The sequence below is a fragment of the Lates calcarifer genome, linkage group LG19 (genome assembly GCF_001640805.2).
Source record: "Lates calcarifer isolate ASB-BC8 linkage group LG19, TLL_Latcal_v3, whole genome shotgun sequence".
In the NCBI taxonomy this organism is placed as follows: Eukaryota; Metazoa; Chordata; class Actinopteri; family Centropomidae; genus Lates; species Lates calcarifer.
The window spans coordinates 627,624-655,498 of NC_066851.1; the positions used below are offsets into that span (position 1 = coordinate 627,624).

Sequence of the window (27,875 nt, forward strand, 5' to 3'; positions counted from 1 at the left end):
CTTCACTGTTTACTTCAGGTTATTGCCATGCTGAAAGGTGAACTATAGCCCCAGTCTCAGGTCATGTTTTATCTGCAGCAGGTTTTCTTGAAGGACCTTTCTGTGTTTGGTGGAATTCATCCTTCCCTCAGTTCTAACCAGTCTCCCTGTCCCTGCTGCCTGGTTCTCACAAGACATAGTGTTTGGAGTTCCTCCCAAAGGGTTCAATATTTATCTCATGAGACCAAACTGCTGACAGGCTTCCCTCTACTGAGATGGTCGTCCCTCCAGCAAGTTTTCCATTTCTGCTGAGGACTTCTGAAGCTCAGTTAGAGTCGCTCTTGGTTTCTTGGTCTCCTCCCTTCTTGCCCAGTTACTCAGTTACTGTATGAAGAGTCCTGGTTCCAGACCTCTTCTCTTTCAGAGTTATTGGGGCCACTGTGATCCTAGAAACACTCAAACTTTTGGGTTTTGGTTATAGACTCTTGCCCTGATCTGTGCCTCACCACAATCTTATCACAGAGGTCTACAGTGAGTTCCTTGGTCTTCATGTCATGGTGTTTGTCCTCACCTTATGTACACAGGTGTGTGTCAGGGTTGATTTATAGGCATATAGCCTTGGGGATAGAATATCCCTTTGCCTCCTCCACCTCATGCCAGTAATGTATGTTTGAATCTACTGCAATATTATTTCATCAAGCCATGCTGTTCAGTGTCACTAACAGATATGGATCTGTCACTGCTATGATGTTGATGGATCAATACCAGCCCAATCCCTGCTGCTGCTCTCTGACTGTCTTTTCTCCTTTATCTAATTACACAATCTGTCTTCTGACACAGTCGTAAAACTTGAACCTTGAGTTTGTTTACAGTGTTACTGCCCTGTAGAGGAGTGCTCATGACTTCCGTCACCTGGTAGTTAACTATCCATTTATCCTATTCCCACTTTACCTGCAATATCCACACCTTTACTTAGGAGGGACAGGAGAAAAGACTCCACATCAGGTAGGTCAGTTAGAAGAAGAGACCGCATGAACGAGGATGATAAATATAATTTCGATTATAAATGGGGAACAGTTGCAGGTAGGCAGGGTTTCTAAAGTGGAGACAGGAACTGACAGGTGGACCTGAACCCCAGGAGCAGTAGACTCATGTATAACTCAGAGCATTCATCCCATCTTCACTCTACCAAGGAGCAGCTGTGGAAGAAGAGGACAGTGGTACCTTCTTCTACAGAGAATGAGGAACTGAGTCAACTCTTTAGATTGCATAAGAACAACAAGATCTGTACCACAAAGTATACTCTCCTTTCCTTCCTGCCGAAGAATCTGTTTGAACAGCTCCATCGCTTAGCCAATGTCTACTTCATCTTCCTTGCTACTCTCAACTTTGTTCCTGTGGTGGAGGCCTTCCAGCCAGAGATCGCTCTGGCTCCTATCATATTAGTGCTGTCAGTGACGGCTGTCAAGGATATCTGGGAAGACTACCGCAGGTTTAAGTCAGATCATTTGATCAACAGGCTTCTCTGCCAAGTTTACAGCAGGTAGGTTTGATGTGACAACAACCAACATCCTGTCTTATTCTTGTGGCCATATTCTCCTAAGCAGTGAAAGAGATTTTCAGTTTTTTAGTCTGATGAAAAAAAAAGCTTTGAGTTCCAGCATTCTGGGTGGCATTGTCAAAAAACATTTGACAATACAAAAATTAAGTATTTCTTATTGAATGTTTTTATTATGTGGTTTCAGCTTCTTAGCTAAGTATGACTTTCAATGTGTTCAGTCACAGTTATACTAACGGTTTCATTATAATGTGAAAAAAAAATAATGACAGTGGCTGTGTGACATTTAGACATGTACATGATCACTTCTAATGGAAATAAAATAGGATAGAAGGTATGGCTATTAAATAATGAGACTGCGCTTATGAAGATAAAACCAGTCACACCAAGTGTTATAAATTAAAGGCTGGGTATTCACACACAACTGCTGTAAGTTTCCAATAAGTGACGTCTTTAGTTCACTGCTAGCTACTGATTGAAGTGCACATGTTTTTGCTAAGGCGTAGGAAAATAACTAGCTTAAAAGTTGAGCAACACATTGACTTGAATTTTTTGGTGAAATTGAACAAAACAGCAGCCAAATCTTTTTGTACATTGTATGGGGAAGACTGCATGTCACATGCACGTGTGTTTGAATGGCACAAAAGATGTTGTGAAGGAAGAGAGGATGTCCAAGACGATGGACGTTCTGTGTGCCCATGCAAATCAAAAACTTCTGAAAACATTCAACAAATCGAACAAATCATTCAAAACGGTCAACGACTCAGTAATAAGAATGATAGGAGAAGTGGTCTCCATTGATAAAGAGACAGTTCAGCAAATTTTGAATGAAAATTTGAACATGACAAAAGTGTGTGCCAAAGTTGTCCCAAAACATCTGCATGCCAGCTCACACAGCGCTCTCGGTAAAGCAGTTTCTGGCCGTTTTGAGTCTGTATCAGAAGTTGAGAAAAGAACGACAGAGGTTCTGAGACAACTGTCCCAAGAAGATCTACTGCACTGCTTTGATCAGTGGAAGACCCGAATGCAGCGGTGTGTTGATGCAGAAGGGAAATATGTTGAAGAAGAAAGACACTGAAAATATTTATGTTCAATAAAATTGTATTACATAATTAGTATAGTTATACCTTGTAAACTGAAACAAAAAAAAAACATGACTAAAATTTTGTGAAAAAAAATAAAAATAAATAACTGAAAAGGTTGCCAACATAACTGGAGCTCATATTCAAAATCCAAAACTATCATCATCACAATTACAATCATTTAAATCTGTTTAAACTCCCTCTCTCTCCGGTAGTCCTAGATGGAACATAATCTCTTTTTGAGGTCACCTCAGATCAGTAGAGCCTGCTCCTAGACTAGTTTTACTAACATACTGGTTTATAATGCTAACATTTTTGTTACTGCTATTTTCTATTCCAAGCCTTTATAAATATTTTTGCACCACATTATGTCTTTAATATATATGGATTGCAATAGAGTTCCTAAAATGAAGTAGTTTATCATTGATAACCTGATGACCTCACATTGTACATAACTGTACAGTTACAGTAATTCTTCTGGCCTTCAGTTTGCCAGGAAGGGGTGTGGGACTGTGAGTGTAATAATTAACCACTGACTGTATGGACGCTATGTGTGAATAATAGCTGTTGACCAAGGAGTGATTTTTTTTCTCTGGACTTTTCAGACAAATGCAAGAATGAAACTCTGTTGTGAAACACTAGGAGCTTTCATCTTTACAAAATTCAGTTGCTGTATTCAGTACAATACAGTTTTTCACGGCAACTACTGTTTCCAAATGATTAATTAAACACACTAATAAAAAGGTTATACAGTATAGTATTAACTTGAATTTTGTTTTGACTCAGATGTTCATGGTCTGTACAATGCAACCACAGTATCCTGGTTCCTGTCTTTCCAGAGACCTGAAACCTGTGGTAGATGAAGTAAAACCTTGACTGAAGTAAAAGTGCCAGTAAAAATCCTCCATTAGAACTAAAAGTCCTATATCCGGGGTGGCTGTGCCTCAGGAGGTAGAGCAGTCGCCCACCAATCAGAAGGTCGGTGGTTCGATTCCTGGCTCCTCCAGTCCGCATGCCGTATCCTATCCATATCCTTGGGCAAGATACTGAACCCCAAGTTGCCGCCGATGTTTGTCATTGGTGTGCGAATGTGTGTGTCTGTGCTAGAAAGCACTATTGTATAGTATTGTATAGTATGAATGTGTGTGAATGTGATCTGTAGTGTGAAGTGCTTTGAGTGGTTGAAAAGACTAGAAAAGCGCGATATAAGTACAGTCCATTTACCATTTACATCCAAAGTTAAAGGCATAGGTCTAAATGTGCTTGAAGTATCAAAAGTAAGAGTATTTGGCCCCTCTGATGATAAATTATCACCCTATGAGATTGTTAACAGTGCACAAGCATTATTTTACATATTCAGCTGGGTAGTTTAGTGCAACCAAGGGGAACAGTATTTGTGTTTTACAAGCTAATAACCATAATTTGAAATGTTGTCAGATAAATGTAGTGGAGTAAAACCACAGCATTTCCCTCTGAAATCTTATGGAACAGGAGCTTTAAGGTGCATAAAATGTATACCCAACCAACAAATTGTATTTAACTTTAGTAAAATGTTTATTTCCACCACTGACAGGATCTATCTGTACTCTGTCCAGTAAAGTTAAAAAAAAAGGTTTGATTGCTGGAAATGCCTTATAATACAACTTATGTCATGTCATTGTGTAAATTTACACCATAACCTTGAGTTTCTGCTCCTTTTCTCAGTTGATAGTGCTTTGACTGCTGTGTTCATTTGTCTGGTTTGTGTTGCTCACATTGCCCCACAGCAAACAGAGAGCCTACATTGACCAGAGCTGGAAGGATGTGCGATGTGGGAGACTTTGTCCGTCTGTCCTGTAATGAAATCATCCCTGCTGACATGCTGCTGCTTTACTCCTCTGACCCCCGTGGGGTCTGCTACATTGAGACCGCCAACCTGGACGGAGAGACCAACCTTAAACAGAGACAGGTGGTTCCAGACCTCCCTCTGCAGGTAATGTATAAAGTGGACTAACACGTGTAAAATGTGTCTTTGCCTCTAATTCTAGTTTATGTACGTTTATATTGCACTTGTATCTGTTTGTCCATTTATTTTCAGGTTTGATAGCATTTGTTGTGTGTGTTTTCCAGGAGGGTCAGGAGTTCACTCCTGAGAGCTTCCACAGCCGTATCGAGTGTGAGAACCCCAACAATGACCTCAGCAGGTTCAGAGGCTACATGTGAGTTTACTGGTTCCTCCTTATGTAGTTTAGAGTTTGATCACCCCATTTACCTCTTGCATAATAATATGATTTATTATAACGATCTATAGTCTACATAGAGACATCTTATTGACATACTATAAAATAGATTGGAATGCATCAATTAAAAAAAAAACTTTATTGGAAAGAGGCATGACTGCTTGATTAGGCACTGTAAAAAAATCAGAAATGATGAAGACGTTTTCAATGAATTTTATGTTTTGAAAATACATAATGTCACCATTTTTCCATTCAGACAGTAATTAAGTTATGAGTTATGATATGATCACAAGTTGGTGGACAGAAAACAATTTTGGAAGTTGCACCCTCTATTTTCCTCAAAACAAAGAGCCTGCTCAACTTGTCAGTGGGTGATACTTGATCATGTTGTGCAGCTGAGTCTGAGCTGTGTGTGTGTGTGTGTGTGTGTGTGTGTGTGTGTGTGTGTGTGTGTGTGTGTGTGTGTGTATGTATGTGTGTGTGTGTGTTTGTGTGCGTGTGTGTTTGTTTCACAGGGAGCACTCCACTGGGGTTCGTGTTGGCCTCCATAACAACAACCTCCTGCTGAGGAGCTGCACCATCCGCAACACTGAGACTGTGGTGGGCATTGTGGTTTATGCTGGTGAGAGCACAGCATCACTTACAACTCATGTGACTAACAAAAGTTAGCTTGGCCTAACTGCTCACTGCAGTCTGAGTCTGTTTGAGGAATACAATCACATATTTGAAAAATAGTGTTTGGTTTTCAGAAATCCTGCAGGTGTCTCTTAAGGTTCTTTAACGTTAAACACAAGTGAATGTTTGACTAACTTAATTCAAAATATGTCCCCTTGTCAGACTGTCTGTGCAGTCTGTTCACCACAAACAGCTAATGTAATGAACCCACTACCCAGGAACAAGGAACACCAGTTGTTTCTGTTACGTTGCCTCATTCACTTTCCTTTTCCACTTGTCTCCATACCTTCATGAACAACTTGTATAGCCATACTCTTTGCCTCATTTTATATTCACTTGCATCTTTGCACTGATGTCATGTGCAATTGAGCAACTCTGTTTGATTAGTCAGTGTTGTGACGCCCTACAAATTGCATGTCAAAAAACAAATGAAATGGCAGAACTTCAGCCTGTTTCTAAAATTAGTCAGAGGCCAAATTTTTACATTGTCTGCCCAGCTTTTATAAGTCAGTGTGAGCATAAATTTCAATGAAGGGGAAGTTTCTACACAGTTCCAAAGTGGAAAAAAAGACATCACGACGGCACAAAGATCAACCCTAAGAATCCCAGTTTGAACTGGAAACCCTGATCTCAGAGTTGTGATAAAGGCAGAGTAAAATACCCTGTTGTATTAATAAGTGGGCAGGTTTTGTTACTTAGTGATCTAGTAGAAATAATGCAGACTGACTGTCGGTTTGAACCCTCTCTAGTCTCAAAGCTCTTTTCTATCACTCTCCTGTTCTCTGTCCTCTTTGTGTTCTAGTCGCACAGTGGTGCACTTCCTTTGTGCCATAAATTGAGCTTTCATTTTTCATGCTGGGTGGTAGACAGAATTACATGGTGAAAGCGAGGCTTATAGGGAGCCAGTCTGAATACCAATAATGTCATTATTCTATAGGCATTACACTGTGCATTCAACATTTACATGATAAAGATTAAAACAAAAAACACCATGATTTTTTAAACTGTGAATGTTTATGACACAACTTCTTGCCCCTCAGTGCAACATCATTCCAGAACTGAGAATGCAGCTGACTAATAACTACTGGAACTTGGATATATTAACACATCTTACTGCAGAGACGGTTGTCTTAGTGTCACTTTGCAGGGGGGAAGAGTTTGGGGCTGAAGGACAGGTAGCAGAGCAGGAGAGGGGCGAGGAGCCCAGGGAGGGGAAAGATCCAGAAGCTGGCAGAGTTGGCTGGAGATCCACAGGAGTGGGCTGTGGCACCGGCAGCGAATAAGCAGACTGATAGAACAAACTGGTGATGAGTGGTGAGCAGACCAGGGTGGATGAACAGGCAAGGATGAGCTAATTGATTGCAGCTGCACCAGCGCCATGCCACACTCCTGTGGAAAGAGCACATGGAAGGAGAGGGGAAGACAAGACAGAAACAAAACCAGGGCAGGAACTGGGGAAGAGGAGGGGAACGATAACATCCATCCATCCATTATCTATACCGCTTATCCGTTAAGGGTCACGGGGGTGCTGGAGCCTATCCCAGCTGTCATTGGGTGAAAGGCAGGGTACACCATCACAGGGCCAACATATATAGACAAATAACCACTCACATTCACATTCACACCTTCAGGCAATTTAGAGTTATCAATTAACCTAACAGTCTTTTGACGGTGGGAGGAAGCCATAGTACCTGGAGAGAACCCACGCATGTAAACTCCACACAGATCCAATCCAAAACCAGGGCTCGAAGTCTAGTGTGAGATTTGGAGAAGTTATTAATGATGCTGAAAGTTTCCTATAGTGACACATAGGGGTTTATTATAGTAGTACATCATCTGCATAAAGGCTAACTTTATGTTGTGAATTAGTGCTCCGAATTCCTTTGATTTTATTGTTTTTTTTCTCATTGCTTCTATGAGTAGTTCGATAAAAATGGCAAAGAGGGATGAAGAGAGTTGACATCCTTGTCTGGTTCCCTGGTGAGGTATGAAGCTCAGTGAGGTGATTCAGTTTGTGATTATTCTGGCCCCTGATGATGTGTTTAATGTTCTTATGCAGTGGATGAACAACTTAGGGGCTGCAGGGTGATGAAAAACAAAGAGCAATTTACTTTGTTGATCGCTTTTTTGGGATCTAATGGCTTCAACATTCCTTTACAAACCGCAGACAACTTCATGACCACACCACTTTAACTACTGGCAGAAATAGTCAACAAGTCAACAATATCACATTCACCCAACCAGAGACTGACACAGATATTCTACTTCATATACACATTCTGGAAAGCACCACTAACAGGATAATTTCAGTCTGTTTACAAAAAAAAAAAGGAACAAGAAGTTGAATTGGAACAAAAAATCAAACAACCCAACAGAGGAATGAATTAAGAAATATACATTTCAACAAAACAACAGCATAAATGGGAATTTTCAATTCCTGATTCGTAGACTTTGACAAAAAGACTTCCACCACAACAATACAACTGATAAATACTAATGACTTTGGTGATTCCCTGTGATCACAATGCTGGAGATATTTTGTCAGACTGTTTGAAACCAACCTGAATTTGATTTGTTTTTGCACCTGAAACTAAACCAAATGGTCAAATGCACCAGAGTTTGTTTGAAGCCAGCACCAGAATTTAAGGTGTGTTTAGGTGTGACAGCATCTTTAAAATATTTAATAGAACTGAATTTGAAATCATTGTAAGGCAGAGCTGTAACAGAAGATGTAATGTGTTGACTAAAACTATGATTGTGATGAAACTATAAAATAGAGTGGATCTTTATGATCTCCAAGTAATGAAAACATACTGATCATAGTTGTGGCTATGGGCTGTTTTTTTCTCTTACTGTGTGACTCAGGTCATGAGACTAAAGCCATGATGAACAACAGTGGACCGAGGTATAAGCGTAGCCAGCTGGAGAGACGTCTGAACACAGACATCCTGTGGTGTGTGGTCCTGCTCATCATCATGTGTATGACTGCTGCCATAGGTGTGTACCAACACTGACTGACATCGCAGCCCTCACTTCACAACACAGCTGTCAACAGCAGCAGTATTAGTGCAGTGTTTAGTCGATGTGTAAAATGACATGTAGGTAAATCAGTATTTACATGAAAAGTAGTGCATCCAGCCATTCAACCATGTCTGGCCTGAATCTTCATTGCTCTGAGTGATAAGCTGCTCTGGTGTCTTGGTGTGTTTCAGGTCATGGCCTCTGGCTGAAGAACCTAAAAGACCCTGTGTTTGTGGCTGATGGAGAGACAGCTCCTGCCCTGGCTGGATTCTATGTCTTCTGGACTATGATCATTGTGCTGCAGGTAAAATGTTAACCATATCAGTCCAGAGCATTTTTTAAATGTTTGCACTCTTAGTCTCATTGGCTGTAATTATAGATTTATTACACTTTTTTTGTCTTTACTCTGGTGACAGCTGTGGCTTGAGGCATTATGTTGTCAGGTTGTCCATCTGTGTGTACATTCATACATACATATGTCCATCATGAGGGTATTCCTCCAAATTTCACTCACCTCTCTAACCTCACAAAACACCTTTTTGGCTATAAGTTAAGAATTCACATTCTAATTAACTGCAACTTGACTGGTTAGTGGAGGCAACTGCACTTGTGGTCTATTTCAGGATATCCAAAGATATTTAAAAATAAATAAACATTTAATGTGAATCATGTATTTTAATGGCTTATATAAATGTAGAATTTAGGTGTTTATTAGAATTTTGAATGTGTGAATATTACGGCTTGTGACAGAACATCCAACTCTAAATCCAACTTTAGTTAAATCTGTAAAATGTTTTTATGTAACTGACAGCAACAATGGGCTTACAACAACTCCACAACCTTCACAATAAAAGAGAAACAAAACAGTAACTTTTACTCAGCTGTTACTGTCAAACCATGTTAATAACCTCCCTGACTTAATCAAGCTCAAGGGTCAAAATCTTGATTTTACATTTCAGTAAATATAGTAAAGACTTGCTTTACTGGTACTTTCTTTACTTTATTATTTACTTACTCATCATATCATCATAAATGAGAAGAGTATTTACCCTTCCCTACCCTTGGGCATGCGGCTTCAGATGCTGCTGAAATAATGAAATACATGTATCTCCAGTTTGGTTAACGAACTGATGAGTTTGAAGGTTCATCAGACACCAGAGAACAGCACAGCAGTTTATAATACTATTAAGTTCTTGAAAATTATCACTGCAACAAATAATTTTATCCTCTGTCACAGTGATTTAGATAAACAGAAGAAATTTTCCATCATAGAGTAATTTACAAGAAATGTGTGCTTGCACATGATTGTCCAATATAGCATGTTGCACATGATATGACATTGCATTGTCTTGTTCTCACATTGTTGACTTGGTTATGAAAAGACATGAGGATATCAAGAGCTTTACTTGGTCCAATGTTTTATTTTTTTTTTATCTCTGGGTTACATAAAACTTTAGTTTGATTTATTTACATGTGTTTCCATGAAACCTTTACTGCACCTGTAGTTGGTTGGTTTACAGTTTTAGAAGTTCTCATGTCAATAAATGCATTATGCAGAAGGTGTAATCAATTTCTGTCCAACAGGTGCTGATTCCCATTTCTCTGTATGTGTCCATTGAGATTGTTAAACTGGGCCAGATCTACTTCATCCACAATGACTTAGCCTTGTACAATGAGCAGTTGGACTCCAGGATCCAGTGCCGGGCCCTCAACATCACTGAGGACCTGGGTCAGATTCAGTACCTGTTCTCTGATAAGACAGGAACTCTGACAGAAAACAAGATGGTGTTTTGCCGCTGCAGTATTTTTGGGGTTGAATATCCTCATGAGGAAAATGGTAAGAACTGATTTTATGACTGTCAGAATGCTTAAACTTTCATTTATATCTGTTGGAGACATATTTTCAGAGTAGTGACGTAACCACCTGAGAGTTTATTTTAATAAACAAACAAAAAAATAAATTGATGTGTTCTGACAGGTATTATGTAGGGAAGCAAGAAAGAAGGGCTGCACTGGGCTTTGATGGTTCAGTGTGTGCAGGCTAGAGATGTCAGCCAGTCCAGGCATATTTCAGTGGATCAATATTGTTAGGGGTTTGAGTGTACTGAAACCTGATGCTGAGTCAAACAACAGAACACCAGGAATAGCAGAGACAAAAAGATGTTTATTGCACTCAGCAATAACACAGCAGGTGTATAGGGGGAAAAGGGCAGAGGGGGGAGAGTTCAGGGGTAGCCTAGAGGCTTGCAGACACGACTGGGGATCCACAGAAGTGTACAGGGGCACGGACATGGAGACTAGGCAAAAGAGAGACAGGGTCACTTAACTAGCTCACTAGAGCACAGACTAAAAAAATTTGGAAACAACCACACAAGTTCTAACTAAGAGGCCAGACATTACCACGAGGGCTGACGGAACAAACTGGCGTTGAGTGGTGAGCAGACCAGGGTAGATGAACGGGCCAGGATGAGTTAATAGATTGCAGCTGTGCTGGTGCCATGGCACACTCCTGTGGAAAGAGCACACACACCTACACACAGAGTGGGGAGGGGAAGACGGGACAGAGACAAATCCAGGGCAAGAACCAGGTCAAGAAGGGCAGGACTGTAACAAATATTGGCTTTAAAAAACCCAATCAAATGCTGATCCTTTCTTTACTGTACTCCACTGTGTATTGCCCCCTTCAGCCTGCCAGTGTTGCAAAGCTGCTCTCTTTTCTGAAAGCCAAGCTCTACAGAGCAGCATTTCACAGGATATGTCACTGAAAATGAGAATGTGTATCAAACATTATTTGGTCGTCCCAGAGCAAGAGTTTTTACACAGAGGCTATCAAATTTTGGGTTGCTTGGAGCTCTCCTCCTCCTGGTGGAGGAGCTGGATACTGAAAGCAGCCTGCCAGATGTATACCTAAAGAAGTCAGCACCCCCACTCTCCACCACACCTCCGTGAGCTCTAGAGATCATGGCAGCTGACTGAAGACAGTACCACCTGCACAGACGTCCATCTCTCTGGTAGTGCTACATGGCAGTTATTCCTTGGCTCAAGCATCTTGCCATGGTCTTGCGTAGCCTTGCTTCCCAGATATTGAGTCCCACCACTCAGGATTGGCTGCAGAGCCCAGAAATCTGACGGTGCCTGACTCCACCTACATTTCTCATACCAAAGTTAGAGGGTTCACCTAGTGCGTTTTCCCTTCTGTTCCCTCCAGTGGAACGGTCAAGGCACCAAATCAAACCTGATGACTGCCAGATTCACCAACCAGTCTTATCAATGTGCCTTGAGTATGGTCAACAACATTGATACTCCTGGCCTGTAGCTATGTAATCTGAGCTGGCCATATAGTCTGAAAAACACAGGGATGCAGAGGTTGTTGGAGATTCTCCTGGATTCCACATATAATTCAGACATACTATATATGGGATGACATTGTTGTCTATTGCATTTTTTCTTCTTTTCTTCACCGTCCATGGTGTTGATGTTCTTCCTTCTGATCTCTCCTATCTCATCTGGGCTGAGGTTGATAACATGAAGGGTGTTTCCACTACCTCCATAGTTGGAATATATGTAAACAACAAAATCACATCATAGGACACAGTGGTTTCATCTGGGTCCAACTGAGTTGATGCTGCGGATAATGAGTGTGAGGGAGACTTTTTTTGGTGAATCTTGGGGAGCCCAAACATGTATGTGTGGTTACTCCAGGATACAATCACTAATATAATTCATGATTAAAGGTTTCCCCCCTCTGTAGCTGTTACATAAGTAAACATATGGCCTTTTCTTGTATGTGCAATGTTTCATATGTATTAGTGTCATTGAGTAGTGTGGTTCACAGCCTTGGAAAGAGGTGCCTGAAGTGGAAAGGGCATTATGTTACTTGCACTAGTTAAAGGCCTTTAAGGCCCTTTCTGGGCCTTTGGACCAGAACCCTCTTAATTTCTTATCCACAAAAATGGCTTGTGATTGCCCATGGCATCTGCAAAGAGAGCTAAGCATGTGTGTGTGTTTGTGCTTATGGGTCTTACCGACCGGGGCAGTGTGCTGCCTCCTGGTGCTGTCTCCTGGATGTTGTAGGAACACGTGCAATTTTCTTTGCAGCAGTTCGATCAGTGAACATAATCTGTCTTTGTTATATCAGACCAAATATTTAGGCTGGAATTTAAACCTGAAGTTGTGAATGTGTGCAAAGCAGTTTGGCATATATTTTCATGTGGACGTTAAGGGGATTAGGGGATTATAGTTCACTAAGTTAAAGCGGAGATCTTGGAACATGACAAAATCATTAGAAATTGGTCCAGAAACAGGAGTCGTAATGATCCTCCAGGTTAGTCAAACTTATTTGAAAGAGAAACGAATGGTGAACAGTAAAATTATTACCCAAACTGTCTCCTCCTGTTTTACCCCTGTGCCAGTGTTGCAGTTTCCATTACTTTGGTGAGTACATGATCATAAATGATAGAATTGATGACCAAGGTCTGTACACATTAAGTGAAAGACTAAAGTGGAAATAGTATATCATAGACAGCTGCAGTATGACAATGGCACAACAGCACTAACTGTGCAAATATTATTGGTTCTGATAAATAACATGTTCATCATCTATCAGAGATGCACAGTACAGCAGATGTAGTGAGCTTAGATTTAAGGACTCTAAGTTCATAGTCAACTTTTCCTCTCCATTAAAATCTTTCATCGTAATATAATTACTCAGTTATTATTTTCTAATTCTAATTATATGGTAAACTAGCATCAAATTGTGTTATACTGGCTCTTAATGTGTACAATGACAACACAGTTGAATGTAATATGAATCTAATCTATTTGTTCCATTATAATCCATCACTGAAACAAACCTAGTGGCATGCTCCAGACCCCACAGCTGTGTCCTGTATGTGTTGTAAATGCTCAGTGTTTGTGTTGCTGTGTGCGCCAGCTCGGAGGCTGGAGGTGTATGAGGCGGAGAAGACCGAGGCAGCTGGTCGCTCTGTGACTCTGAAGTCTGGCTGCAGTGGTAAATCTCTGAGCTGTCGCTCACTCAGCTGCAACCGCAGTTCAGTGTCTCTGCACACACTCACTGCTGAGTCTGAAGATGAGGAGGACCACCTATCCAGTCACATCGAGCCCAGGACCAGTACCTTCTGCAGCCGCATGGTCAGACACACTTTCATACATCTGTCAATCTATCTATCTATCTATCGAACGACTATCTATCTATCGGCCCGTCTGTCCCTCCGTCTTTTTCTTTCTTTCTACAGTCCAGACCATACTTATTTGGATCTGTCCAGATACTTGCAGTCTGAACTGTACATCCAGACCTGAGAATCTGCTGCAGCTCACGCAGCTGAATTTGTTCTGCAAGCTGATTTTCAGATGAAAGATTGACGGTGATTACCTGGAATGTCTGGTTTTTGGTGATACATTAAAAGATAAATAAGACAAAGAAGACATGAAACTGATTTAAGAATATGTTTTACAGCACAAATATTTTGTAGTTTGACCATTGTTAACTCTGGTGTATAATTTGCAGGTCATTTGCAGTTTTTCCACATTTTTCTCTTGATCTTAACAAGAGAAACATCAATCTTGATCAATCTTGATCCATGTGAAGCATGTTCTGAGTTGTCTTCATCACATCTGGTAATTTACATCTGTAAATTGCATTAATAAAAAAGACAACACCTTTTGGGAGCATGAAAATTATGCATTATGTGTTATGTTTTGTTGTAAATTGGCTCAAACATGTCAGTGTTTGGTCTGGTTTGGTCCTTTAAATCTGATTAAGGGGGCACTCAGTGGACTAGTTAGCACTTAGTTGTTGTTGATGTGAGGAGTTTAAGCACAGTACCACACACAGTGTATGAAGTGAAACATTTCATACATTCACATACACACAGGACAGCAGGTTGCTGGAAGAAATCAGATTACACAATCCAACAGTGAGTTTACACGCACTGTAATAATCTCAAGTCGCATTTTTCCCCTGCCTCCAGCTCTGATGTGTGTGTACACATTTAGTGAGCTGTGCCACCCATAAGAATAAATAGTATTTCATATTGCTCTAGCCATGTTGGATAAACTCCTGCTGCTCCTTATCTGTCTGTTCAGGCGAAAGAGGTGGTGCCAGACCCTGAACTGGTGAGGAAATTAAACTGGTTTTGCTCTCCTGTGCTGCCTCTGAATGAGGCCTCCTCTGGGACTCCGTCCAGCCTGGAGCTCACCTACATCACTGACTTCTTCCTGGCTCTGGCCATCTGTAACAGTGTGGTGGTCTCCTCGCCCAGTCAGCCTCGACATGTGGTGAGTACCTGACGTCTTGGAAGCACGTCTTGTGTCTGTAAAATAATATTTTCACATCTGAGAGCAAGATCAGCTGGTTCATCTGTTTAAATAGTTTGACTTGATTCACTGGATGGTTTACTGACTGTAAAGGCTGATGGTATAGTATGTGCCTGTTCAAACTGAAGATTCACATGTAGCTTATGAAAATGTAAAAAGTTTGCTTAACTGTTCTGAGTCTGTAAATTTTCTAGTCCAACATGATGTGGTGTCACAGTTACCTGATTATCAGGAGGTTAACTGCTGATCAGGAGGTCACCCACTTAGGGTTTTTTTTTTTTTTTAAATTGGGCCAATTAATTTACAATCAATGTGGTTTGATGAAAATGTAAAACAAAGTAAAATTGTGTAGGCAGCTCTGCAGGGTCATCAGGTGGACACCCTATCAGTAACAGGTGCTTTGCTGAGTTAGGCCCATGACATCAAGACACCAGCATTCTGCAGAATCCCAGAACCATCCCCGTCTTTACCTGTACCTGACTAAAAAACAATGACAAACTGAGCAGTTGAGTTCTTTTCAGAGTTCTTTTATAAAAACCGACCCTATGTTCTCTGCAGGTCCCTGAAACACGAAGCTTGAAGTCCCTGGAGGAAGTCAAGCTGATGTTTCAGCGCTTCAGCTTCTCTCCTTTCTCAGCCCTCTCCTCTCCCCAGATCAAAGGCAGCCCTCGCAGCTTCACCAGCAGGCTGTTCAGTCGGGGAAAGGCTGCATCTTTGACCTTTTCAGCGCCCCCTAACTGCACCACAGATGGGTCAGAACAAGGCCTACAGAGCAACCTGGAAACCTCCAACCATGATCTCAAGGATTCAGAGACAAACAGGCCCCAACAGGATGTGGAAGAGGACTCTCACAGTGACACGGATGATGAACTGCTGTATGAGGCAGAGAGTCCAGACGAGGCGGCTCTGGTCCACGCGGCCCGGGCGTACCACTGCACCCTGAGGGGACGCTCTGCAGATGCCCTGCTGGTGGATCTGCCAGGAATTGGCTCTCTGGCTGTTCAGCTGCTCCACATTCTGCCTTTTGACTCCAACAGAAAGAGGATGTCAGTGGTGGTCCGCCACCCGCTCACAGGACAAGTGGTCGTTTACACCAAGGGAGCTGACTCTGTCATCATGGACCTCTCTGAGACTCCTAAAGGTCAGAAACAGAGGGAGTACAGCTCTGACTGAAGAATTGTGTCTCCTGACTGATCTTCAGACAAATCATAATATTATCAGCAGCATTTGTGTTTGTGTCACGGTCACTCTCTGCGTTTCTGATATGTCCAGGTGCAGAGCAAGCTCAGGAGATCTACAGTCACATCAGAGAACAAACCCAGAAACATTTAGACAGCTATGCCAGAGAAGGCCTCCGCACACTCTGCATCGCTAAGAAGGTAAGCTCCTCAAAAACACCTCAAAGTTCAAGTTTTGTGGGACGGATGGAACAGTACATTGTGCAAAGTGAACAGTACATAGTGAAATGAAAGTGAAAAAAGTAACCATCCCAGCAATGTTGAGGAAGCTGGACCAGCACTGCTCACTCACATACTCAAGGTGACTGGAGTCTGCTCAGGAATGAATCCACCCATGCTTGTGAGCAGATGTGTTACTGAATGACTGTGTGTTGTGTGTGGAGCAGGTTCTGGAGGAGGAGGAGTATGAAGTGTGGCTGAAGAGACAGCTGCTGGCAGAGAGCAGCATAGAGAACAGAGAGGAGCTGCTGCTGGAGTCAGCTCAGAGACTGGAGACCAACCTCACCCTGCTGGGTAAGAAAACCACTCACTGCATCTGACACACTGACCACCAATACAGACATGGCCACAAATGTTAGTACCTTTACACTGCATTCAAACAATGCTCCATTTGCCCTGGAGAGATCTGAAAAAAACTGAATTTTTGCTTATTCTACAAACTTCTACATCATCTGAAATAGCCTGAACAAATATGTCATATATTTAAAGACTATTGTCAGCATCACAGGTGTCTTTGATTTTATAATAAGTCATTCAGCCTTTTTAAATGGAGAAAAGCACTCCATGTGCTGTTTAGTATTATTGTGTTCACCACACTGGATGTGGACAAGAGAAAGAAAGACAGTGACAGTGTCAGAGAGCTCTGATTCACCTGCAGGTCGCGGCTCCTCCGGTAGGATAATAACATACATCTGAAAGGATTCAAGAATGGATTAGAAGGAAGCATCAGACAGTTGTGAAGTGGACAAAAATATGTTTTAATATGGTTTGTACAGAATATTGATTATCCAATTGCATGTGTTATTGGGATTTTAAAAATTTGATATGCACAAATACAATTTTGTTAGCCTCACAACCTCAGAGCAGACAAAGCTCCGCGCATCCCCTGTAATCTCGGACCCCAGGTTGGGAACCATGGATCTATGGAAGGAGCTGAAACTCACAGATGGAAGGGATCCATCAAACCCCAATATTTGCCCATTCTATTTGTTGCAATTATTTAAAATATGTTATACTGAAAAAATATAAGCTACATGTCTGCTCTGTGGAGGCCAGGTTCAGAGAAAATGTTGTACCAACCGTGTGCCAAAGCTGGGCGCTGTAGTACTTCACATGTTTTGTCTTTGTGTGTGTGTTCAGGTACCACAGGGATTGTAGACAGACTACAGGAGGAGGTCCCAGAGACCATTGAAGCTCTTCAGAAGGCTGGGATCAAAGTCTGGGTTCTAACTGGAGACAAACAGGAGACAGCCATTAACATTGCCTATGCCTGCAAACTCCTCTGTCCCAATGACCAGCTGCTGACAGCCAACTGTGGAAGCAAGGTCAGTGACTGAGGGATGGTAGAACTGTTGTTGAGATGTTGAAAGCTGTTGTTTTGACGTCTCTTCCCCTCAGCTTGTGGCTTGTTTCTCCAGATCTTTGGCTGTTGTTTATTTGGTGTGCTGTCATCTACTGCCCTCTTCCTGCAGGAGCCAAACACCCAACTCTCAGTTAGCGGTTGATTTACAGTGTTTTAGCTCTGTAGGATGGTTAACTTGTTTGGACAGGCACAGCAGATGTCAGATGTGTTCAGCCTACTTTACTGTAGCCTTCTTCCATTTGTTTGTCATAAAACTCCCAGTGGTACAAACTAACTGTTCTGCTGCTGGTGGCACATGGTAATGACTGTATCAGCCTGTCTGCCTCTCAACACTGCTCGTATAAATCTGATCTGATGATCTTTGAAATGAAACTACAACAAAAATACATATGCAGTGAATATTTAAAGATGTGTTTCTCCACAGGAGCAGACATGTAACACATATACAGTGTCCTGCTGAGGAGAAACATACATGCACTAGAGAATGGATTATTGGGTGTCATTGATTGTGATGGTGCTGTAGGAGGAAAACAATTAGAACTCACTGTTTTATTGCAAATGGATAAAATTGTCAGGTTTCCCCATCAGTCAGTACTCTAACCCATAATGACAAAGTGGAAACATTTTTACAAATTTACTAAAAATCACATGTTTTTCACACCTGGATTTGGGCAGTTTATCAAAGTGTTCCTGACAGATCCTCTCAAAATCTGTCAGACTGCATGGAAGTGTCTGAACTATTGTCTTCAGGTCTCTCCTCAGATGGTCAGAGGGGTTTAGGTCTGGTCTTTGGCTGCTCCACTCAGGGACAGACAGACTTGTCTTGTGTTGTCTTGGTTGTTGCGTTTGTGTTCGGTGAACCCTCAGGTCGCCTTCACTCTTGAGCAGATTTTCTTCAGGGACCTCTCTGTGTTTGGCAGCGCTCATCCTTCCCTCAGTTCAGTCTAAAATGTATTTTCACTTTGACATTGAGTAGCCTATTATTGATTATAAATTGATGGCATTTTAAAATTAAAATTTCAAATTAAATCTACAACAACACAATAAATTGCAAGATTGAAGAGCTTTGAATATTTTCTGAAATCACTGTATATCTGTCCCAAATTTCATCACAGCCTGTGCACTAGTTGCCTGAAGGATCTAATCACAAAAACAAACCAAAATAACTGCCTGCATGATTATTGTGATGAAGAAAATGTGCATGCCAGTTTTAATAGAGCTCTTTTCCACCAGGATGCATGTGCAGCTTTTCTTGAGGAGCTCAAACTGGAAGTGCAGCGTGGTCAAGACAGCTTGACAGAGTTAACTGCAGCAGGAACTGGTGGAGAATCCTGCTCAGGCTCCGGCTCAGGCCCAGGTTCCGGCTCAGGCTCAGCCTCAGCCTCAGGCTTGGGTTTAGGTTCAGGCTCAGCCTCAGGCTCGGGTTTAGACTCAGGCTCAGGGTCCAGCATCGCGGCCAGCTTCATCCTGGTCATAGATGGCCAGACACTGAGCTGGGCCCTTCAAGAGGAGCTGAAGAGCAGCTTCCTGGAGCTGAGCCGTAAATGCAAGGCAGTCATCTGCTGCAGGTCCACCCCACTGCAGAAGAGCCAGGTGGTGCGGCTGATCCAGGACCAGCTCGGCGCCATGACCCTGGCTGTGGGTAAGGATTCAGCCTGTAGAAAACCTGCTCGGACATTTTACCACATGCTGCTTGCTGATGTCTGCTGTGTATATTTGTCTTTAACACAACAAAACACACACCCATAACCAGACTTCAGGGCTGAACCTGAGAATCACAGCACAGCAGCAGACCTGCTGTTAGACCTGGTAGTAAATGTTGGGCAAAACAAAATAAATAGAATACTGACTTTCAAGTTGGGCCATATGGATAAAATCTTCTACCATAATATATGTAATTTCAATATCAATATAAAGTATATTTTGATATAAATTAGTCTAATGTCATGGCGATGTGCCTGTTACATCACAAGCTCCTTCTGTGAAATGATGAGGTAGAGTTAAGAGGTGACAGTTTTACCTGCTTCTGGCTTTAGCGGAAATCTGTACCTGTAGTTGTTGACCTGGACCCAGATGTTGAACATACTGTGGGAGACATTGTCAGAATGTATTGACATACTGATGTAGGTGTACTGTAGGTTTGAAGCTTCAATCAGCTGTTGGCAATGCTTTGCACATCCTCTACCTCTGAACATGGAGGACAATGAAAAGTTGTTGTGGTCATTCAGGTGATGGAGCCAATGATGTGAGCATGATTCAGACAGCTGACGTGGGCATCGGGATATCTGGTCAGGAGGGAATGCAGGTAATGACCTCTGCATTCACCTGGACAAAACACACACTGCAATCACACACAAGTCTTTAAATATCATGTTGTTAGTTCACATTTGCCACATAGTGATACACCCTGTCTCTGTATGCACTCTTCTCTGAGCAGAGCTAAAGGTTTTCAGTTATATTAGCATCTATTTGTACATTATTATGTACAGTTGACACCCTGAGCATTCTGACAGTTACATTTTTCTTATGAAAATAAAATTAGAGATATTACATTAAAGAGACAAATCTCAGCGTCAGTTTGAGCAGGTTTATGGTACATCAGTACTAACAGAGCAGTGTGTGACATACAGCCTTTTAACACAGTGTCCAAATGTAATTGGACACTAAGTGTTTGTATTTAGCTGATGGACAGAGATCAGACGTGACTCAGAGCTCACTGACAGCTGCCGTTCAGATGGAGGTGGAGTTGTCAGTCACTAAAGAGATGACCAGGCAGGTGAAGAAGCTAATAATGAGGCTGTCTGATGTGGCTGAGTGGCTGGATCTCCCACACAGTTACTTATATGGCACTATAATGTCATATCCATTCTTTTAATTCATGTTGAATGAGCTGAAGCTCAGAGCCTGAAGAATAAAACATGTGGAACTGTCCAAATACCTGCTGTCAGTATGAGACATGACAGCAGGTAACGTAAATCGGTAAATACCTCATCAGACTGTGTGTGAAGCAGTCATAGCTACGCTCTGTGTTTCTAAATATTTGCCCTGGTGGTCATATTGTGGCCCTGTGTATTGTCTCCCAGGCTGTGATGTCCAGTGACTTTGCCATCTCCAGGTTTAAACACCTCAGGAAGCTGCTGCTGGTTCATGGTCACTGGTGTTACTTTCGTCTGGCAAACATGATCCTCTACTTCATCTACAAGAACGTGGTGAGTGTCATTTCAAAACTCTTCAAACTTCCGTGAGTTGTTGATAATATTGTGGTGGAAAATGCATCATGGACTTTACCAGCATACGAGGTATGGCTTTTAAATAACGAGACAAATGCTGTAATACAATTTTATTGAACATAAACATTTTCAGTGTCTTTCTCCTTCAACATATTTCCCTTCTGCATCAACACACCGCTGCATTCGGGTCTTCCACTGATCAAAGCAGTGCAGTAGATCTTCTTCGGACAGTTGTCTCAGAACCTCTGTCCTGTTCTGTTTTTTAACTAACACAGACTGAAAACGTGTTCCTTTGAGCACAGATTTGATCTTAGGAGAAAGGAAAAAGTCACACAGTCCTAGATCAGATGAACAGAGAGGGTGATCAAGCAATGATTGTTTTTGAGCCAGAAATTGTTTTTCCTTTTGATCAGGAATCAGAAGTTTTGGGACAACTTTGGCACACACTTTTGTCATGTTCAAATTTTCATGCAAAATTTGCTGAACTGTCTCTTTATCAATGGAGACCACTTCTCCTATCATTCTTATTACTGAGTCGTTGACCGTTTTGAATGATTTGAATCCATCAGTTACGGCAAGTCGTCCAGGTCCTGAAGCAGCAAAGCAGCCCAAACTATCACACTACCACCACCATGTTTGACTGTTGTTATGATGTTTTTTTCTGAAATGCTGTGTTAGTTTTACACCAGATGTAAAGGGAAGCACACTTTCCGAAAAGTTCCACTTTTGTCTCATCAGTCCACAGAATATTTTCCCCAAAGTCTTGGGGATCATCAATATGTTTTTTGGCAAATGTGAAATGGGCCTTTGTGTTCCTTTCCGTCAGTAGTGGTTTTAGCCTTGGAACTCTGCCATGGATGCCATTTTTGCCCAGTCTCTTTCTTATTGTTGAACCATGAACACTGACCTTAACTGAGGCAAGTGAGGCCTGCAGTGCTTTAGATGTTGTTCGGGGTTTTGTGACCTCCTGGATGAGTCGTTGATGCGCCCTTGGAGTAATTTTGGTAGGCCGGCCACTCCTGGGAAGGTTCACCACTGTTCCATGTTTTCTCCATTTGTGGACAATGGCTCTCACTGTGGTTTGCTGGAGTCAGAAAGCCTTAGAAATGGTTTAGTAACCCTTTCCAGACTGATAGATGTCAGTGACTTTGTTTCTCATCTGTTCTTGAATTTCTTTAGATCCGGCCATGATGTGTACTTCATGTTGTCAGACAGGTTTTATTTAAGTGATTTCTTGATTCTACAGGTCTGGCAGTAATCAGGCCTGGGTGTGGCCAGTGAAATTGAACTCAGCTTTCCAAGAAATGTGGTTAATCACTGTTAATTCGTGATCTAACAAGGGGGGCAATTACTTTTTCACATAGGGCCAGGTTGATTTGGATAGCTTTTTCCCCTATATAAATGAAATCATCATTTAAAAACTGTTTTTTGTATTTACTAAGGTTGTCTTTGTCAGATATTAAAATTTGTCTGATGATCTAAGTGTGACAAATATGCAAAAAAAGTAAGGGGGCAAATACTTTTTCACAGCACTGTAACAGCCTGCTTGTTCATGGTTTTTTAAATCTCAGTGGCAGAACCAGAAGTCGATTTTTTCTGATCCAAGCATTTGAAAATACAGTTAAGATAAAGAACAATCAGGATGTTCATGTATCTGTGTCTGCAGATGTATGTGAATTTGCTGTTCTGGTATCAGTTCTTCTGTGGATTCTCTGGGAGCGTCATGACCAACTCCTGGGTACTCATCCTCTTCAACCTGCTCTTCACCTCCGTTCCTCCTCTTATCTATGGCGTTCTGGACCAGGACACGCCTGCAGACACTCTGATGGCCTCACCAGAGCTCTATCAGGCCACACACACCTCCAAGGTGACACACACAACACACCTACAATACAAGCAATGGAATTCCTACAATAAGTAAGTGTTCCTTATGTGTTATAGTGGAATGGGACCACAGGGCTTCAAAGTTCTGCTGTGACACCCAGACAATGACAAAATGCTGCTTCAGCCACACATCAGTTAGATGGCTGACCTGTGAACACTAAGGTTCAAGAAAATCATCTGTTTGCATCCATTAAATAAAAATCATAATTAAGATGAATAACAGTTCAAATTGACATCTTTTGTTTAGCTTTTTTAGTCTACTGTATATTCTCTAATACTTCTCTAATTATTTTTCTGCCCAAGTAATTCCATATATGACTGATCATGCTAAAGAGTCATTCTCCTCCATACAGGAGTCAACATGACCACATGTAGTGCATTTGTTAATGTGGAAAAAACACAGTGTCTTTTAAGATAGAGAATGACTGTAGCTCATACTGTAGGTTATGTCTGGACATGTAGTACTGTATGGTAAAATAGGATACTAACTAATGTATTATTTACCCTTATTCCTGACTATTAAGTGGAGGATGGAGGATTTGGAGGAATGTTCACTGGGGTTGTAATGTTGTGACCCGACCAAATCTTGATCAAGTAAATAGCAAGCAGGACAAAAGGGTCAGGTCAGTTGTATTTTTAGATCCAAATCATAATGGGTCACTTTTCATACACAGCAGGCCTGAACTGTTTCTTTATAACAGTTCCCACCATGAGCAGCATTAGGCAAGGAAGAGGAAAAATCTCCTTTAAAGAGACAGAAACCTCAAACAGAACCTGTAGACCTGCCTGTAGACCTGTCTGTTGACCTGTCTGTAGACCTGTCTGTTGACCTGTCTGTAGAGATACTAACAGGTGGATCCTGGTTCTCTGCAGGTCTATGTTCCCTGCATGTTCTGGATCACAGTCCTGGATGCATTTTACCAAAGCCTTATCTGCTTCTTTGTACCTTACTTTGTAAGTACACTGTGTCCAGCTGACAGCTTTACAGCTGATCATGATTGAATATGACACACTAACATACACAGCTCATATACTACTGCTCCCGTCTGACTGTGAGTTTATTGTGATGTTTGTCTCAGGCTCTGGCAGGATCAGATATTGGGGAGCTGTCGTTTGGCTCTCCCATCAACGCCTCAGCTCTCCTCATCATCCTGCTGCACCAAGTCCTGGAGAGTCATGTTCTGGTCAGACACACTGCTGCACTGAAACCACTTCTTTTTCTATGTTTTGCCTTTATTATTTTGCCATTGGAATACTGATAGTGTGACCAGGATGATTTGTTGTTACTGTAAGATACCACAGAGTGCAGTGTGGAGTGTGCAGATAGCTGATCCACTGTGTTGTTTTGCAGACGTGGATTCATGCTCTGGTTTTGGTGCTCAGTGGTGCATCCTACTTTGGCTTTGTGCTGCTCTTCAGTGTGTCCTGTGTGACCTGCAGCCCCCCCACCAACCCTGTTGGTGTGGAAGCACTCCACATGTCCCAGCCTCTCTTCTACATCATATGTGCTGTCACCACTGTAACAGCTCTGTTACCCAGGTACACTCACATACCCTCAAACACACTACTGTAAACACACAAACACACACACCAAAGAACCATATGCATCTCAAGGTTTGCGGCTTTCCCTTTGATATTCATTTTACTCTAGTGGAGATTTCAATGTACATCAAAATACTAGTTCCAGTGCCTCTAAACCAGTATATGCTATACTGGTTTAAGACTGGCTTAAGAGTGATTGTTACCAATATTGTTACAGACCACTGTGTAGAATTTAAAGGTTTTTATTCTCAGTCAGTGAAAGGTTAATTCTCTCAACAGAAGAGAGAATTAACTGACTCCACCTTCCTGTCTTTGCTGGGAAGGTGGAGTCAAGACTTAGCATCACTGTTCATCCTGCCTCTGCAGATGTTGATTATCCACTCTGTGATACTTTGAGTAGTTTTCCTCTGTCACTCTGCCTGAACACAGTGAGATCATGTCCTATACCACAGTATCCTCCAGCCCTCTTAATGTAATTCCAACCAGACTTTTTTATTTTTGAGTTTTGAACTGACCACTTGCTGTCTATAATGAACAGCGTGTTGGCTTTCCTATAAAACCGCATGTCCAGCCAATCTTAAAAACTCCTGGGCTTTCTAATCTTCCTTTCATGGTAGCTTCTTGCAGCTGTGGAAAACAACAGTATCTTTGAAAATTTCCAATCTGATTTTCACCAGAATTACAGTACTGCCAGAGCCCCTCTCAGAGGCAATCACATCACCCCTCTTTTACACTGACTTCCTGTTTTTTTATTTTAAGATCTGGTTGATCACTGTAAGGCTCTTTGTGGTCTGGCTCCTGATTATATTTTAGATCTTTTAATCCCATATGAACCTTTGTGTAGCTTGTGATCCTTGGACAGAGGTCTTCTGACTGTTCCAGACACAAGGTTGAAAACTAAGGGGGACAGAACTTCGTAGGGCCCTGAAGCTTGGAAACAACCTGCCCAGGGAAATATTTTTTAAATTGAATATACAACATGACAAAGTGCACAGAAAGTGAAGGGGTGTGAGTACTTTCTGAAGCCACTGAATATGAATACATATAGCAATATACTGTATATTATGCATAAGTGTAATATGTTTATGAATAACATGAAATTACTCAGACTCATATCTTTGCCTCTGGCACACTGTTCTCTGCAGGCTGTTATTTCGAGCTCTGCACAACACCTTATACCACTCTGATTCTCTGAAACTGGCTCAGACGGTCAAAATGGATACAGAGGAGTACCAAAGGAGAATGCAGCACTGGAACCTGAGCCACGCCAGAGTCAACAGGCTGCCAGTGTGTGCCGACAACCCCAGCCCGGACCCCAGCACAGCCTAAGTGGTGTCCTGACCTCCCTCTACACTCACACACAGCCCAGAGCAGCGTCTTCCTGTCAGCGGGGCAGAGCAGACTCAGACCAGTGGATGATCTGACCAGGCAAAGACCTGAAACTTCAGAAGAGACTGTGATGTTGACTTGCTGCATTCAAGTGCATGTCACTGACAGAAAAAATTCCTTTGGTGCAATGAAAGGCTTTGTACAGATGTGGACTTTCTGTTATTCCACTCTTTACGGGCTCTGCTGACAGGCTGCTGTCTTTGCTGCATATCAACAGCCAATGAACTCTTGCTGAGAACCACTGAGAGAACTGTGTTTTGACTGAACATATTCTACTTACTGAAATTAATCTGAGTCTGTTGAAATATCCAAATACCAAGCATTTATGAACAGGAGCTTTGAAACATGACCATCACATGGAACATTTAGACATTTCTGTGATATTTTTAGAGACACTGTGTGTTTAATTTGAACATCAGGAAACAATCAGCTTCTTATCTTCTAATAAACGAATGAGACCAACTTCTCCTTTAGTTTACACTGCAGTTAACAGTGTGAGCCACCAGGCTTGATGTAACAGGACGTCTGATTGACATGATCAGGGCTACATTCACACCGAAGCTAAAAGTGACTAAACCAGATTTGATTTATTGTGTAAGACTTGGCTTTCAATCATACCCTGTGGCCTTATCATGGAGACACAGCAGTTAATACTTGAACAGAGACAGAGGTTACTTTCTGTTGTGCATTAAAATGGTGCTTCACTGAACTGAAAGCCTTTATGCAGCTAAAGAGATTTCTAGATGGCACAAAACAGGTTTTCTGGTATGAACAAGGAAATCAGCCTCCATATGAAGAAGGCAGGATAAGGAAGTAATAGTGTGATTATTATTTAGAGTTAGTGTGTAGTGGTGCCAGTACCGCTGCTGTGTGTGATCCTGGTGTTAACGTGCTCAGTTACCACAGTGGTCAGGGCCGATCACTGCATCATACTGACCTGATTCTGAACCAGTCTGTTTATTAGTTCACTGATCTTGTGTTGCTGTATTGAACAGTCTCCATACTGAGCCCACATCTGTACAGGACATGACGATACTCATGTCAGAACAAAGACTGAAGCTAAACTGTTCATCCTGTTAGACTGGTGCATTAGACTGGCTGATCACTCTCAGGCTGAGCTGCACATCATGGATTAACAGAGACCAGGCTTTATTCAAAAGTTTGCTCTATTCTCATCTGCACTGCAGTTAACTGCTGTTCAAAACTGACATGGTTGTAACAGATGCCCTAAATAACCAGTGATGAATTGCTGAAGGATGGTGTCAGTGACGCTGTGAATAATACATGTTTACAGACTCGGTTTCAGATACATCAAACTTTTTTCCACTGATGGAGCTGTTGTTGATGTCATTGGTTTCCTCTCATTGTAGTCAAGACAGAAAATCAATTCAAAGTCAAACAGATGCTTGAAACTCTTTGATTGTGAGTTGTCCAGTCAATCACAGTCAGCATTAGGTTACATTATCAATATTAATGCTGTTGAAGCACAGATTGATTTGAAAAGTCTGCACTGTTGATCATGTACACAGAACAAACATGAATTCAGACATCTTCAGAGCACCAACTGCAGTTTCCACAGAAAAAAAATCAGGTTTTCTAAAGTGTAATCATATTTCATAACTTCACATGAAGGTACACATCTGTTATTTTTCATAAATGTGGTAAAATGAACATGTCAGTTCCTTACCATCATGTTTTTAATTCTGTTAATAACAGAAGATGTGTGTGAGATGTGGCAGGTTTATTTCAGAATTTGAATTAAATGCCATAATCTTTCATTTTGAAATGAAAGCCATAATAACATGTTGAGATTAGTTCAGACCATCTGTTTTAGGAGTGTGAATGTATTCTGCAGCAACTTTAAAATGAAGTGACCTTACTTCCTCTGTGAACCAGCTGAGAACATGATGATCTTCTCTCAGCCTCAGCTCTGATACACTACCTTCAGGTTTTGACCTTTCCACCAAAGTCTTGATCGTTTGTCACTGATGAGGATTGTTATATTGTGTAATGATCCACTTGTTTCATTGTTTGATATTTGTATGACACATTGCAATAATTAAAAATGGACTGTTGTCCAGACCCTGTGTTGTGCATGCACAGTATCCTGATATTACTTTAAGTCTGTAATGAAGTCATC

General features: G+C 41.6%; 1 protein-coding gene across 1 annotated transcript; it reads left to right on the forward strand.

Annotated features, from left to right (window-relative positions):
- Window positions 1-823: 823 nt before the first annotated feature.
- Window positions 824-27,822, forward strand: atp10d (ATPase phospholipid transporting 10D). Its single transcript, XM_018662212.2, is given in 22 exon segments — window positions 824-1,522; window positions 4,386-4,425; window positions 4,427-4,591; window positions 4,729-4,817; window positions 5,354-5,460; window positions 8,379-8,510; window positions 8,726-8,838; window positions 10,119-10,371; window positions 13,468-13,685; window positions 14,640-14,831; window positions 15,429-16,011; window positions 16,143-16,249; window positions 16,495-16,621; window positions 17,468-17,652; window positions 18,924-19,332; window positions 19,919-19,995; window positions 20,774-20,899; window positions 22,587-22,787; window positions 23,678-23,758; window positions 23,884-23,988; window positions 24,156-24,343; window positions 25,492-27,822. Coding segments are annotated over 22 exon segments (4,074 nt in total). The 5' UTR covers window positions 824-1,130; the 3' UTR covers window positions 25,676-27,822.
- Window positions 27,823-27,875: the final 53 nt, after the last annotated feature.